Source organism: Piliocolobus tephrosceles, chromosome 15 (assembly GCF_002776525.5).
Source record: "Piliocolobus tephrosceles isolate RC106 chromosome 15, ASM277652v3, whole genome shotgun sequence".
NCBI lineage: Eukaryota > Metazoa > Chordata > Mammalia > Primates > Cercopithecidae > Piliocolobus > Piliocolobus tephrosceles.
Genome location: NC_045448.1, coordinates 32,667,425 through 32,684,453, shown reverse-complemented (window position 1 = coordinate 32,684,453; position 17,029 = coordinate 32,667,425). Strand labels below are relative to the sequence as shown.

Here is a 17,029-nt window from a genome sequence, read left to right as displayed (position 1 = left end):
ACCATCCTGGCGAACACGGTGAAACCCCGTCTCTACTAAAAAATACAAAAAACTAGCCGGGCGAGGTGGCGGGCGCCTGTAGTCCCAGCTACTCGGGAGGCTGAGGCAGGAGAATGGCGTAAACCTGGGAGGCGGAGCTTGCAGTGAGCTGAGATCCAGCCACTGCACTCCAGCCTGGGCGACAGAGCGAGACTCTGTCTCAAAAAAAAAAAAAAAAAAAAAAAGTTAATTACATATAAAGACAGGCTAGTTGACATACACCAAGTAACGAGGGTGTCTAACAGGTACCCTTATCCAATTGATCCCCCAAACAGAATTCCCTTCTATAGAATTGCTGACAAACTATATCTCACAAATGTTTCCAATATGTTAGCCAGCATTTCACAAAATAACCTACCAGAATGAATACATAATGAATGAATGGAACACAAAGGCTGATGACAGTTTTCCCATCATTCAAACTGAAAGAGAGGTTATTTTTACTGATATCTACTCTGCCTAGCAACGGGTATTTTACATGTTGTGTTATTTAATTTTCACAATGATGTACTGGAGGCTGACATTATCTCCACTTAATTCATTATAAAAATTGAGCTCAGGGTGGGCACAGAGCCTCACACCTACAATTCCAGCACTTGGGGAGGCTGAGGTGAGAGGATCACTTGAAGCCAGGAATTCAAGACCAGACTGGGCAACATAGCAAGACCACATCCTACAATAAATTAGTCAAGCATGGTAGTATGCTCTTGTAGTCCCAGATACTGGAGAGGCTGAAGTGGGAGGATCGCTTGAGCCCAGGAGGTTGAGGTTGCAGTGAGCTATTATTACACCACTGCACTCCAGCCTAAGCATTGGAGCAGTCTCTAAAAAAACTTTAAAAGGCCAGGTGCAGTGGCTCACACCTGTAATCCCAGCACTTTGGGAGGCCGAGGCAAGTAGATCACGAGGTCAGGAGATCGAGACCATCCTGGCTCACACGGTGAAACCCTGTGTCTCTACTAAACATACAAAAAAATTAGCCGGGCATGGTGGCAGGGGCCTGTAGTCCCAGCTACTCGGGAGGCTGAGGCAGAAGAATGGCGTGAACCCGGGAGGCGGAGCTTGCAGTGAGCAGAGATCACGCCACTGCACTCCAGCCTGGGCGACAGAGCGAGGCTCCGTCTCAAAAAAAAAGAAAAAAATTTTAAATAGGGCCGGGTGCAGTGGCTCATGTCTGTAATCCCAGCACTTTGGGAGACCAAAGCGGTGGATCACCTGAGGTCAGAAGATTGAGACCAGCCTGGCCAATGTGGTGAAACCCCATCTCTACCAAAAATATAAAATTAGCTGGCCATGCTGGCACGCTCCTGAAATGCCAGCTTCTCAGGAGGCTGAGGCTGGAGAAACACTTGAACCCTGAAGCTGGAGGCTGCAGTAAGCTGAGATAGAGCCATTGCACTCCAGCCTGAGCAAAAATGAGTGAAACTCCGTCTCAAAAAAAAAAAAAAAATTAAAATCAAAATTAAAAAAAGAAAAGAAAATTGAGCTCAGCTTACTGACTAGTCACCTCATTAAGTGGCAATGCCAGGATGTGAATCCAAGCTTGTAGGGAAAAGGGGTACGGAGAAGTTGTCAGGGGAAGGATAAAGGTGCAGAGCTGATGCTACAAAAGCTCAATCTACTTTATCACCTATAATCTGGCAGAAACACCTACAGCTAAGAAACAGATACCCCTTTGTCTTTATGTGAGTTGAAATTTAAATGGGTCTGAAAAAGAAAGATAGTGTTTTTCTATAGTCCACTTAAGAGATTCTCTGGAGTCAAAGAGAGTAAGTCAAGATGCACATGCCTCACCTCAGAAGGCACATAGGCATCCTAACGTGAACTTCACTATGAAAACCCCTGAATAGATTTCATCCATGCAAACCAAACCCAGAAAAAGCTGGATCCAATAATACTTAATGCTCTTGATGAGGGCTTCTTTTTTTTTTTTTAATGTTCTTCTCCTTTTGTCTGCCCATTATTCCTGAGTGTCTAGTCATTACTCTCAGAAATATAATAACCTTCTATGACCTTAGTACAATTCACAAGTGACACAATTCTGCTTGGCTGCCAATGACAGTAATCTTCCCAAAATGTTCTGGATGCAAAAATCAAGGGACACAAGGGTTGGCCAAGGTTCTTAAAAATCTTCTCTCAAGTATCACAGAAAGGACAATTACTGCATTTAATATGGCTTGCTAAGTTGTGATAGCTCAGGTAGGTCTACTATCAAATTTAAACTGTACTAAGAATACATAAATAAGTCACACAAATGCCCAAAGTTGGTTGTATGTATTTATCTTCCCTTCTATCTACCTACCGACTTTTCTGCCCACCTATCTATACATATGTATATATGCATGTACTATCAGTATAACTGGCTTTGTTCTTGTACTTCCGTGCTTTCTCTGCATTATCTTATACGTTCAGAGATCAAATGTTGGATAAATAAAGTAGGGGAGCTCGGGCACGGTGGCTCATGCTTGTAATCTTAGCACTCTGGGAGGCCAAGGTGGGCGGGTCATCTGAGCTCAGGAGTTCGAGACCAGCCTGGCCAACATAGTGAAACCTTATTTCTACTAAAAATACAAAAATTAGCTGGGCATGGTGGTGTGCGCCTTGTAGTCTCAGCCACTCAGGAGGCTGAGGTAGGAGAATTACTTGAGCCTGGGAGGTGGAGGTTACAGTGAGCCAAGATCACACCACTGCACTCCAGCCTGGGCGACAGAGCCAGACCCAGTCTCAAAAGAAAAAAAAAAAAAAGAAAAAGAAAAAGCATCCATACCTACCTCATAGTCCAACTAAAGAACCGCAAATACAAAGTAAAAATCTTAAGATGAGCAAAAGAAAATAGGTGGACTAGTTACACAGAAAGAGCAATTGGACCAATACTGATTTCTCAACATCAACAGTGGAAACCAAAAACATATGCCAGGAATGGTGGCTCACGCCTGAGGTCAGGAATTCAAGACCAGCCTGGCCAACATGGTGAAACCCTGTCTCTACTAAAAACACAAAAATTAGCCACGTGTGGTGGCCTGCAATCCCAGCTACTAGAGAGGCTGGGATGGAAGAATTGCTTGAACCCAGGAGGCAGAGATTGCAGTGAATGTAGATTATGCCACTGCACTCCCACTCTAGCCCGGGTGACAAGAGTAAGACTGTCTCAAAAAAAAAAAAAAAAAAAAAAGAAAGAAGACAGAAAAGTATCTTCATGGTGCTGCCTAGAATCTTTTAGTCAACAGTTCAAGGAGAGAAACAAGAACATCTCCAAGCAAACAGAAACAGAGAGTTTATCACCAAGATATGCTTGTTCAAGTGGAATAACTGCTAACTTATTTTACATCACTTTCAGCATACAAAAACGTAACTTTGGAGTTTCACCTGCCCTAAGTGGAAAGAATAATGAGAAAACGTTGCCCAAAGGCAGATGAGAAAAGAGACAAAGGCTACGACCTGACACAGCAGTTTCAAACTTCAAAAAAATCATACATTTTCAAAGTTTGGAAAGTAAGAAGGCCCAATCTCTATATGAACAAGTTTAAGAAGGATTGAGGTTTTATCTATTTTTAAAGCTTCCAATATACAGTAAAAGTTGAAAGCTGTCAGAAGTATTCAGCAGAAAAACTTTCCAATGTAATTAAGCTACTGATGAAGACATAAAACTCTGAGGAAAAAAGAGCAATGAAGATAGAGAATTGCTGTTTCCCCCATAGCAGTACCGTCATCCAAACATCCACATTCTCCTGAGAAGCTGAATTTCATAAATATCAGACAAGCATAAAGAAAAACAAATAACGTCTCCAGGTAATACCTGCATAGAGATACAGATTCAGAAATAACAATAGTATGAAAGATGATGGCTTGAAATATATCTGAACCTAGGCCAGGCACAGTGGCTCACACCTGTAATCCCAGCACTTTCGGAGGCTGAGGCAGGCAGATCACTTGAGGTCAGGAGTTTGAAAGCAGCCTGGCCAACATGGTGAAACCCTGTGTCTACTAAAAATACAAAAATTAGCCGGGCGTGGTGGTGAGCACCTGTAGTCCCAGCTGCTTGGGAGGCTGAGGCAGGAGAATTGCTTGAACCCAGGAGGCAGAGGTTGCAGTGAGCCAAGATTCCATCAGTACATTCCAGCCTGGGTAACAGAGCAAGACTCCATGGAAGGAAGGTAGGAAGGAAGGGAGGGAGGGAGGCAGGGAGGGAGGAAAAATAAGAAATACATTTGAACCTGCAAAATGAGGAAAAGTTACAGCTGGTAACTCTGGATTAGAATAAAAATAAGTAGGGGTAGGGTGTTGTGGCTCACACCTGTAATCCTGGCACTTTGGGAGGCTGAGGTGGACGGATCACTTGAGGTCAGAAGTTTGAAATCAGCCTGGCCAACATGGTGAAACTCCATCTCTACTAAAAATACAAAAAAATTAGCCAGGCATGGTGGCGGGCGCCTGTAGTCCCAGCTATTGGGGAGGCTGAGGCAGGAGAATCGCTTGAACCCAGGAGGCAGAGGTTGCAGTGAACCGAGATCGCGCCACTGTACTCCAGCCTGGGCGACAGAGCAAGACTCTGTCTCAAAAAAAAAAAAAAAAAAAAAAAATTGTGCTAGATCTTACTGCAAGGTTTAAGTCCTACTCTTCCCTAAAAACGGGGTGGGGTAGGAAGATCTAGGTAGCTAAGAAGCAAAGACACACAATCATTATTGAATGAGTCAATATGCAGTTAGTTTGATTCTAAATTGTGTGCCATTGACCAAAAGTAGCAGAGGGGGAAACCCATAAAGATTGGATAATTGAACAAACCTTATCAGAAGGGTGGGGCCTTAAAAGATGGGTAGAATTTGGCTGCAACCTCACATCAAGTTTGTAAGGTTTACCAAGGAGGGTCTATGTGTGTCTCATCCACTGGCATAGGCCCAGCACCTATCACAACTCAAATAATATCCTCGGTGTGAGCAAATATTCTAAAAACCCTTTCGTGGTGATCACCAAGGAGATGAAAATCCAGCATCCTCATGATCTAGCTCCTCCCCATCCGGAAAACCTCATCAGTTGAGACACACACCCTTCACACTCCGCTCCAGGCATTCCAAACTACTGGAATTCCCAAATTCACAAAGACGTTCCAAGTCTCTCTACCTCTCTTTGTACATAGTACATGTCCTTTCCAAGTTCTCTACCTAAAAAATCCCCACCATTCTTTAAGATTCAGTGCAAGTATCAGCCACTTGGTGAAGCTTTCTCTGACCTCCCGGTTCAGAACAATCACATTCTCTCCCTCATTCCTTACTCTGCATTACCTGTTTGTCCTACCTGTATTTTAGTCCTTATCTCACTAAGTTCACTGATATCCACAGCACCTAGCACAGTGTCTGGAACACAACAAGCACTCAAGAGTTTATTAAATTAAATATCAAATTCAGCAGGAGATAGAAGGCCAAAGATAAAACTGGGACTAATTAAAAATTTCCTCATTAAAAACATAAGACATTATGAAATTAGCATTTAGAACACTCAAGCCAGTCCTCAATAGCAGTGTTGTTCAATGCAACTTTCCCTGATGTTATTGAGCAGTTTACAGCTGCACTGTCCAGATGGCAGCCATTAGCTACATGTGGCTTCTGAGCACCTGAAATGTGGCCAGTAACTGAGGAGCTGAATTTGCAATTTCATCTATTCTACTTTATTTGAATTTAAGTAGCCACACATGGCTAGTAGCTACTATATTGAACAGTACAGCTCTAGTTAGCAGAAATACTGCATGAAAGTGACAATATAAGATTTTGTAATTAATTTTAAAAGTACTGGGTGACAGAGCGAGACTCTGTCTCTCAAAAAAAAAAAAAAGTACTTTGTAGCAATCATTAATCTTAACAATGAAATGAGCTCCTTCTCCAAGTAATCTCTGAAACTGTCCAATAAAAAAGGGGATAATTTTTTAGACACAAACTTCCAAGAGTCCACCATTAGCATGAGTGAGAAGCCGGACTACAAAACATCACATTACTTTATACCTGGAAAGAATTCAAAGATTATTTTATAAGGAAGCAAACCTTGGTTTACAAGTCAAGTGAACTGCTTGAGTTCACACAGGGAATCATGAACTAAAAACTAGATTTTAAAATGCTATGTCAGGCTGGGCATGGTGGCTCATGCCTTTAATTCCAACACTTTGGGAGGCCGAGGTGAGAAGATCCCTTGATGCCAGGAGTTCAAGACCAGCCTAAGCAATATAGTGAGACTTCTACATTTTAAATTTCTCTACAGAAAAATTTAAAAACTAGCCTGGCAGGCCAGGCACAGTGGCTCACTGTTGTAATACCAGCACTTTGGGAGGCCAACGTAGGCAGATCACCTGAGATCAGGACTTCAAGAGCAGCCTGGCTAACATGGTGAAACCTTGTCTCTACTAAAACTACTAAAAAACTTGGCCAGACATGGTGGCAGGCGCCCATAGTCCCAGCTGCTTGAGAGGCTGAGGCAGGAGACAATCACTTGAACCCAGGAGACGGAGGCTGCATTGAACCGAGGTCACGCCATTGCACTCCCGCCTGGGTGACACAGCAAAACTCCGTCTCAAAAAAAAAAAAAAAAGGCCAGGTGCAGTGGCTCATGCCTGTAATCCCACCACTTTGGGAGGCTGAGGAGGATGGATCATTTGAGGTCAGGAGTTGGAGACCAGCCTAGCCAACATGGTGAAAATCCATCTCTATTAAAAATACAAAAACCAGCCGGGCATGGTGGTGGGCACCTGTGATCCCAGCTACTTGGGAGGCTGAGGAAGGAGAATCTCATGAACCTGGAAGGGCAGAGGCTACAGTGAGCCAAGATTGCACCATTGCACTCCAGCCTGGGCAACAGAACGAGACTCCATCTAAAAAAAAAACTTAGCCATGTGTGGTGGCACGTGCCTATAGTCCCACCTATTCAGAAGGCTAAGGTAGGAGGATCACTTGAGCCCAGGATTTCGAAGATGCAGTGAGCCAAGATCGCACCACTGCACTCCAGCCCGGATGACAGAGCAAGACCCTGTCTCAAAAAAATAGTAATAACATGAAATGCTACACCCTGTTAATCACCTTAATTGTGATTATTTCACAGGTGTATACATATACAACGTGTCACAAATTGTACACCTTAAATATGAGATCTTATTGTAGGTTAATTAAACTTAAAAAAAAAAAAAAGAAAAAGCTGGCTGGGCGCGGTGGCTCACGCCTGTAATCCCAGCACTTTGGGAGGCTGAGGCGGGCGGATCACGAGGTCAGGAGATCGAGACCATCCTGGCTAACATGGTGAAACCCCGTCTCTACTAAAAATACAAAAAACAATTAGCTGGGCATAGTGGTGGGCACCTGTAGTCCCAGTTACTCAGGAGGCTGAGGCAGGAGAAGGGTGTGAACCCGGGAGGCGGAGCTTGCAGTGAGCCGAGATCGCGCCACTGCACTCCAGCCTGGGCGACAGAGCAAGACTCTGTCTCAAAAAAAAAAGCTTTTTTTAAAAGGCACACTATATCCACTATTACACCATCTTTGGCTCTACCTCATAGTTGTGAGGAATAAGCTAGTTAATATAATTAAAGACTTCAAAGAGTGCTTGATATGGTGTATACACTACAGAAATGTTAGCTGCATTATCAAAAGCAAGGGAAAGTGTCAGCAGGACTTGGAGTAAGAAACTCCACATCATTGTGCTGGTTCTTGGGCAACTTCTCTAAGTCTCAATTCTTTGTAAAATGATTTAGCTAGACAAGATTATCTCTAAAGGGCCTTTCCAAACTAAAGATTTCAGATTAGGATAAAAGCTATAAATATGGAAAAGAGAGATCAATATGGGTCCCTTGGGGAAGAACTGGTAAGATTTAAGAACTGGCTAGAAATGCAGAATGGTGGAAAACAATGAGTCAACAATGGAAGCAAAGTTTTGAGCTTTGAAGATAGATAACCCAAGGTTTAAATTTAAAAAGGAGCATGTTGACCCATAGGCATATATTATTATTTTAATAAATCAGGAAGTTCTCCCTGGAAATGAATATTTGTGACATTCTGGATCAAAATGTCACCCACACTTAAAATGTATGCTAAAACCAAAATCTCTTCTCATGAGATTACTTAAATGCTATGCTAAATGAAATCCTTAATGGACAATTACAATTACAGACAATGATGTTTAGTACATTCAATAAAATTTATTCCAAAGTATCAAATTTATGAAAAGAAATCAATGTATGCATCAGTTACCAAATGACTGTTTTCGTTCTTTTTTTTTTTTTTTTTCTTTTTTTTGAGATGGAGTCTCACTCTGTCACCCAGGCTGGAGTTCAGTGGTGTGATCTCAGCTCACTGCAACCTCTATCACCGAGTTCAAGAGATTCTCCTACCTCAGCCTCCTGAGTAGCTGGGATTACAGGCACACACCACAATGTCTGGCTAATTTTTATGTTTTTAGTAGAGATGAGGTTTCGCCATGTTGGCCAGGCTGGTCTTGAACTCTTGACCTCAGGTGATCCACTGCGTCAGCCTCCCAAAGTGCTGGGATTACAGGCATGAGTCACCACAGAGACTGTTTTTTTGAACACTTTTTCAATGTGGAAACAACCTAATCCCAGAGTCACAGAGCTGCCTGAAACATCACAGCAGGACTGGATGACAAAGTATTTTAACCTGGTTTCTCTTAGTGACTTTATGAGGTCATCTTCAAACAGCTAAAGTGCAATATTACATCTCATGCACTATGTATAACATGTTTTCAGCACTGGATGCCACAATCAATTGTTGTATGCCCCGAAGTAGTTCTTTAGAGAATCATGCTTTTATTTAGTGTGACATGCAAAAGAATGCGTTAGATTGTACTGAGGAATATATTTTCAAGATTCTGACCTACTCCTATTATAGACGTAATCAGCCCAGCAAAGTTATGCTGACATGATGATAGGCTCCATTCCACTGTATTATGCTGGTGTAACAAGTCTGTACAAAAACCTAAATATCATAGTTGTTCATAAAATCCTTTGCTTATATTTCATAGAATGAAAAAAAAAAATCCTGCTAACTTTCTGATGATCCTTCAAGGGCAAGATTTCAAATATAATACCCTTCTCTGGGCACTGAATCGTATTTCAGTGATAAGTGACCATTTGGACAACATTTGGATCAAATCCCAGAACAAAACATTTTAAAAATGAAATCGTTCATGAAAGGTTATAATTCAGTACTATCTACAAACCTATTTAGACCTAGCCAAAATGGACCATTTTATGACTAGATAAACTGAAAAGTGCCATTGATTAGCCTAGAACAGCAACATAAAAAATTCTTAGTTGCAAGGGAAAGCAAATGACATGCTGAAATATAATACAGAAAAGAACTGAGACCTCTTGGGGAATGAGTCACTTAAAGTCACATTTTCCAGCTATCTTAGTTTCTGGTTTGGAACTTAATTTTAACTTATAGAATAGAATCCTCTCCCAAACATACCATATGGTTCCTACCTTTTGTTTTATTTTATTTTATTTTATTTTTATTTATTTATTTATTTTTTTTTTTTTTGAGATGCAGTCTTGCCCTGTCGCCCAGGCCGGAGTGCAATGACGTGATCTTGGCTCACTGCAACCTCTGCCTCCTGGGTTCACACAATTCTCCTGCCTCAGCCTCCTAAGTAGCTCGGATTAAAGGTGTCCGCCACCACGCCCAGCTAATTTTTGTATGTTAGTAGAGACGGGGTTTCACCATTTTGGCCAGGCTGGTCTTGAACTCCTGAGCTTGTGATCTACCTGCCTCAGCCTCCCAAAGTGCTGGGATTACAGGCGTGAGCCACCGTGCCCGGCCTGGTTCCTACCTTTTAAAAAGATACATAAGGAAAGCATACAAGGATGTTGGTATGAGAGGGTCAGGTTCCAGAACCAATCCTTGGATACCAAGGGATGACTTACAACATTTATGCTCACATCTAATGGGTCCCCTGCTTGACCCCCAGCCTTATGTTACCTAAACACCTTGAAAGAATATAAACTAAGTCCTGGAACAAACGACATAAATTAATCAATTATTACACTGATTGAATAATACTTTCATTATTATTATTATTATTATTATTTTTTTGAGACGGAGTCTTGCTCTGTTGCCCAGGCTGGAGTGCAGTGGCGCAATCTCAGCTCACTGCAAGCTCTGCCTCCCGGGTTTACGCCATTCTCCTGCCTCAGCCTCCCGAGTAGCTGGGACTACAGGCGCCCGCCATCTCGCCCGGCTAGTTTTTTGTATTTTTTAGTAGAGACGGGGTTTCACCGTGTTAGCCAGGATGGTCTCGATCTCCTGACCTCGTGATCCACCCGTCTCGGCCTCCCAAAGTGCTGGGATTACAGGCTTGAGCCACCGTGCCCGGCCTACTTTCATTATTATCTCTATTTAAATTATGTATACATGGTCATTTTATCTAAGATTAGCATATGTTTATGTATTTCTGTCCTAGAATAAAATAAAAACTGAGAAATTAGTTTCAACCACTCACCTGGCTTAGGAATATTTATGACGAAACAAGCTATAGTCCTCTCCACTGTATTCTGGCCTAGCTTGTTACTGTAAAAACTCTTGAAGAATTGTGGGCTCAGTGGCTCACGCCTGTAATCCCAGCACTTTGGGAGGCCAAGGCAGGCTGATCACCTGAGGTCAGGAGTTCAACACCAACCTGACCAACCCTGTCTCTACCAAAAGTACAAAATTAGCTGGGCGTGGTGGCACATGCCTGTAATCCCAGCTACTCAGGAGGCTGAGGCAGGAGAATTGTTTGAACCTAGGAGGCGGAGGTTGCGGTGAGCCGAGATCGCGCCATTGCCAAGAGCAAAATTCCATCTCAAAACATAACATAACATAACATAACATAACATAACATAACATAACATAACATAACATAACATAACATAAAATTCTTGAAGGAAACAGATGCCCAAAAGGTACAGAAGCCTCTTATATTATATATGCACACACGAGAGTTATGTTATACCTTCATGAATGTGCTACCTCCATCAAGTACAGATCACTTTTCTCCACACAGAATGATGCTAACTACCACTCCCCACGTCCCTTGGACTTACACATACATATTCATTCCATACTCTTTGAATCTGAAAGGAGTCTGGGCTTTGGAACCAGACACAGCTAAAGTCAAATCCCACTTCTGTAACTCAAAAACTCATGGTCAAGTCCAAGCTCATTTATGTTCACGTATTCCTTCACCACAAGAGAATCTGTTTTTGTTTTGTGTGGCAACTTTCGCCAAAAAAAACCATCCCCAAAACTAGGAAGACTGGAAACCAAGTGTTAAGGCACCTAAGATTCTCCTCTTTTTCAAAGTCTTTCCCTAGGATACAGGAGGGATATCTGCAACAAAGGCAGCAGGAGGCACTTACATCGATGTTTGGTTTATAATTATTTGGCAAATTTTTCATTTAGGTTTTAGGTATTTTTCTGCATGTATATTATACGTTACAAAAAAATACTAATAAAATCAAATACAAAATAGCCTCCCTACCCATTGTTAACTTCAGTGAAACTTATTTTCTATCAACTGTTTTCTTACGCTTTTCTTGATGTATGCAATAGGATATAAGATAATTTCTTATTCTTTGTGTAATTTAACACAATTTACTCCAGCTTAAGTTAGTTAAGGACTTTTTTAAAAAAAAGAACTAAGGAGAGTACATTTGTTTCCAATGAGGCTTCTTAAAGAACAGAGAAAATATTACAATATCTTTAAACAATATGAGATAAAATCATACAGCAAATCACCCTTTCTCAGTAGGTAAAGTAAGTGAAAGTAGATATCTTTTTTAAACTAAAATGACCAAAAGGAACTCTATAATCTGACAACAAAACAACTTGTGATATTCTACATCAAAAAAAAAAAAAAAGAAAGAAAGAAACAACTCCAAACAAAAAGGCACTACTACCGGACAAAAAAATAAACGAAAAAGGAGTATATCAGTCAAGTAATTAGAACGGAGCTACATGCCCATATCAAACAAAATCTGCTACATACCTTGATCAATACAGTTTTCAGCAAGAGTAAAAAGCAGAGGTGAGCGTTCCTCAAGCAAATGCTGATGAATATTCACACATCTCAAAGTCCACCATGGCAAGCTCTAGGAAAAAAAACACCACGTAAGCTGAAATAAAAGGATACTTTAGAAAACTTTTTACATTAACTAAGATTTTTAGAATTTTTTTACATTCATAAAATTAAATTTATTCCTCAATAAGATTACCCATCCACTGCTCTCTTTAGTAATACCAAAACCTACATCTATGTCTTCCATGAGAATAACACCTCACCTCCATTCTCTCAAAGCCTGTATTTTTTTTTTTTTTTAGCCACTTGGACTTCCTGATGCCATTTTGAACTTATCATCGCCTCCTTTAAAACATAAGCTGTGGCTGGGCATGGTGGCTCACGCCTGTAATCCCAACATTTTGGGAGGCTGAGGCGGGTGGATCACAAGGTCAGGAGTTCAAGACCAACCTGGCCAACATGGTGAAACCCCCATCTCTACAAAAATATAAAAATTAGCTGGGCGTGATGGCAGTCACCTGTAGTCCCAGCTACTCAGGAGGCTGAGATAGGAGAATCGCTTGAACCCCGGACGCGGAGGTTGCAGTAAGCCAAGATCGTGCCACTGCACTCCAGCCTGGGTGACAGAGCAAGACTCCTCAAAAAAAAAATACACACACACACACATACCTATGCGCACACACATATACATACATATGTGTGTGTGTGTATATATACATATATATATGTTGTATTTGCCAGGTGCAGTGGCTCCCGTCTTTGGGAGGCTGAGGCAGGTGGATCACCTGAGGTCAGGAGTTTTGAGACCAGCCTGGCCAACATGGTGAAACCCTGTCTCTACTAAAAATACAAAAATTAATGAGGCATGGTGATGTGCACCTGTAGTCCCAGCTACTCAGGAGGCTGAGGCAGGAGAATTGCTTGAACCTGGGAGGCAGAGGTTGCAGTGAGCTGAGGATGCGCCACAGCACTCTAGCCTGGGTGACATGGCGTGACCCTATCAAAAAAAAAAAAAAAAAAGGCTGCATTCATCCTGCTCTGTGGCACTCTATTACCACTTTAACCCAAGTACCAACTCCTTCAGAGGCCTCCCGCAAGAACCCCCTATAAGGTTGATTTTTCCATCACCTGAACTTGCAGCACATTATCTGTAATTCCCTTGCAAACACATTCCACTGCATTTTATGTATGTAATCCCAGGTTCCAATACTGTCTACTATCCAACAAGATAAGAAATCACTTCTTATTCATCTCTATATCCTCCTCAAAGCAATATAATTTACACAATCTACACAGTAAGAAATACCTTGGATTCAGATGTTCCCCCAAACTGAGAAGACTGCTTCCACACCCGTATGAAACCTCTTCCTTACAGTCTTCTCCTGCTACTGTGGCGCATACTGATCTTTCACTTCTTTGAACTTCTATGCTGTTCCTAGAAGTTGGCACCATATTGGACAGCACTTGTTTTTCAAGTTTATAACTCTACCTGAGCCATACATTTCTGAGGGCAGAAACCGTTTGTTTTTTTTTTTTCCTTTTTGAGGCAAGGTCTCACTCTGTTGCCCAGGCTGGAGTGCAGTGGCGTGACCACACCTCACTGCGGCCTGGACCTCCCCAGGCTAAGGTGATCCTCCCACTTCAGCTTCCTGCGTTGCTGGGACTACTGGCCATGTCACCACGCCCAGCTAATTTTTTTATTTTTTGGTAGAGATGGGGTTTTGTCATGTTGCCCAGGTAGTCTCCAACCCCTGGGCTCAAGTGATCTACCTGCCTTGGCCTCCCAAAGTGCTGGGATTACAGGCATGAGGAAGTGCACCCAGTCAGAAACTGGATTTTATACACTGTCTTAAATAATGTACAAGCTGAGCATATAGTAGCTTTTTCTTTTATTCGCTGATGCTTTTTCTTACTTGATCAACATATATTAAAAAAAAAAAAAAAAAAAGAATAAAAACAAGAAACAACAAGCCAATATAAAAGTATAGCCAGCTATGGTACCTCATACCTGTAATCCCAGCTACTCAGGAGGCTGAAATGAGAAGATCCCTCGAGGCTAGGAGTTTATCAGCTGGGCAACATTGTGAGACCTAGTCTCTTTAAAAAAAAAAAAAAAAAAAGGGCCAGGCACAGTGGCTAACGCCTGTAGTCCCAGCACTTTGGGAGGCCGAGGTGGGCGGATCACCTGAGGTCAGGAGTTTGAGAGTAGCCTGGCTAACATGGTGAAACCCCATTTCCACTAAAAATACAAAAAATTAGCCAGGCGTGGTGGCACACACCTGTAATCCCAGCTACTTGGGAGGCTAAGGCAGGAGAATCACTTGAACCCGAGAGGCGGAGGTTGCAGTGAGCCAGGATCACACCACTGTACTCCAGCTCGGGCAACAAGAGTGAAACTCTGTCTCAAACAAACAAACAAACAAACAGTATATACAGTGAAGACTGAAAATCTCTCTTCCACAGTCCCGCCTCCTGCAGAATCCTCCTCTTGCAGAAAAATCTGTGACCAAGGTTTATATTCCTCCAGAGCTTCCTCTGTATATGTGCATGTGTGTATATGTACATGTGTACAAGCAATGATAGGTACTTTTGATAAGCTCATTATAAATTATTTGTAACTATATTACTTTACATTATATCACATGAAAGTCTAAGAATTAGTTTTCCTTTTAGTTACCTACAAATATGAGATGACAATTACCAAAAGGCTTTTTCTTTTGAGATGGGGTCTCACTACACTGTCCAGGTTGGAATGCAGTGGCTATTTACAGGTGCCATCATAGCACACTGCAGCTTTGAACTCCTGGACTCAAGTCATCCTCCTGCCTCAGACTTCCAAGTACCTGCGACAACAGGTATATGTCACAGCATCTGGCTCAAAAGGACGTTTTTGCTTGAACTTAATTTCTTCATTTGACTAACAGGTTCCCTTCTAAACTGCTACACACCATAGGCTGGTTCGCTTCTGAAGTGTTATACACCACAACTACTACAACCGCGATGCAACCACAAATGAATTTTGACTCCATGACAAAATCTTTTCGAATTAATACTGTTTCCTCAATCCATGTAAGGAAATGTAAAATTATCTAATAGCAAAGAAATTTCAGACAGTTTTTAACTGAATTCCCTGAGGTGTTGACTCATTTTCATTCTTTTCCTATCACTATAGCATGAAGTCAGTTTACATTTCAATTATCTGTCCCTTATCTGCTGTCAGCAATAAGTGAGTCAGGTCTGGCAGCTTATTCTTTACTTTTCTAGACACAGGAATTTAGATACATCCAGTCAAAAAGATTTCACTTTTAAGAAAACACATAATACAAGGCCAGGCACAGTGGCTCACACTTGTATTCCCAGCACTTTGGGTAGCAGGAAGCTCACCTGAGGCCATAAATTCAAGACCAGCCTGGGCAACACAGTGAGAACCCATTTCTACAAAAAAATTTTTTAGATAGCTGAGCATGGTGGTGCATATCTGTAATCCAAGCTACTCAGGAGTTTAAGGTTATAGTCAGCTGTGATCACACCACTATACTCCAGGTTGGGCAACAGAGAAGAGACTCTGACTCTTAAAAAAAAAAATATATATATATATATATATAAAAATATGCTGAACTCTTAAAAATCACATCTATAAATTAACTCTTAAATCAAAAATCTTTATATGGGGGAGGGAAGAATAAAACAAATATAGAAAGCATAGCCTATTTTTCTACTAGTAAGTGTATCAGACCTTTTTTCAGTTTGTCAAGAATTGCTTAATATAAAAATAGAGAGCCGGCACAGTAGCTCATGCCTGCAATCCCAGCACTTTGGGAAGCCAAGGTAGGAAGATCACTTGAAGCCACGAGTTTCAGACAAGCCTGGGCAATGCAGTGAGATCCCATCTCTACAAAAATAAAAGTAAAAATTGAAAAATTGAAAATTGAGGCTGGGCACGGTGGCTCACGCCTGTAATCCCAACACTAAGGGAGGCTGAGGCAAGCAGATCATCGAGGTCAGGAGTTCGAGGCCAGCCTGACCACCATGGTGAAAATCCATCTCTACTAAAAATAGAAAAAAATTAGCTGGGTGTGGTGGTACATGCCTGTAGTCTCAGCTACTTGGGAGGCTGAGGCAGCAGAATCACTTGAATCTGGGAGGCAGAGGTTGCAGTGGGCTGAGATAATGCCACTGCACTCCAGCCTGGGCGACAGAGTAAGACTCTGTCTCAAAAAATAAAAAAAGAAAGAAAAAATTGATGCATTAATAAAAAAGCAAACTTGAAGTCTTGCTTTAGATAATTTCTAGATTTTATCTCCTGATTATAACACTTATTACAGAATGGTCTGATTGAGAAGTCACAATAGTCAAGAACCTCCCAGACAGCAGGGAGCAGTAGTATACTCACAAGGCACCAAATAAATATTTGCCAGTTTATCCCATTTTATAAATGGAAACTGATATTCAGAGAAATTAACTAGCATAAGGTCACACAGCTGTTAATTTCAAAACCAAGACTCATTTTACTCAACCACTTACATAATACTAATTCTAGTCTATATACTTCATAGATTAGGGTTTGTGGGAAAATCTGCTTCTTCTATAATTTCGCAAAAATAATATCATCATAAATAATTTGATACATTTCTTAGGAGTCAGGTTACTCAAAAATTAATTTAAAAGGTTAAAATTAACTTGGATAAGTATGTAATGTTTCTTTACTATTTTATCTTATTTCATCAAATAAGCCATTTTTAATAACACCCTTAAGAGAATGATATAAGCCAGGTGCCTGTAGTCCCAGCTGCTCAGGAGGCTGGAGCAGAAGGATCACTTGAGCCCACAAGTTGAAGGCCATCCTGGACAACATAGCAAGACAACATCTCAAAACAAAAAAAAAGCCGGAAGGAAGGAAGGAAGGAAGGAAGGAAGGAAGGAAGGAAGGAAGGAAGGAAGGAAGGAA

At 41.4% G+C, this 17,029-nt stretch overlaps 1 protein-coding gene across 4 annotated transcripts in view; it reads right to left on the bottom strand.

The window, feature by feature from the left end:
- TTC27 (tetratricopeptide repeat domain 27) overlaps nt 1-17,029 on the bottom strand; it is a 191,910-nt gene that overhangs the window by 156,931 nt on the left and 17,950 nt on the right. For all 4 annotated transcript variants that reach the window (XR_002732440.1, XM_023216383.1, XM_023216384.2 and 1 more), the window contains one exon: nt 12,052-12,154. Coding sequence is in view for 3 of the 4 variants with exons in the window: in XM_023216383.1 (XP_023072151.1) it covers nt 12,052-12,154 (103 nt within the window). In the remaining variant the exon portion in view is untranslated. The remainder of the gene's footprint in view (nt 1-12,051; nt 12,155-17,029) is intronic.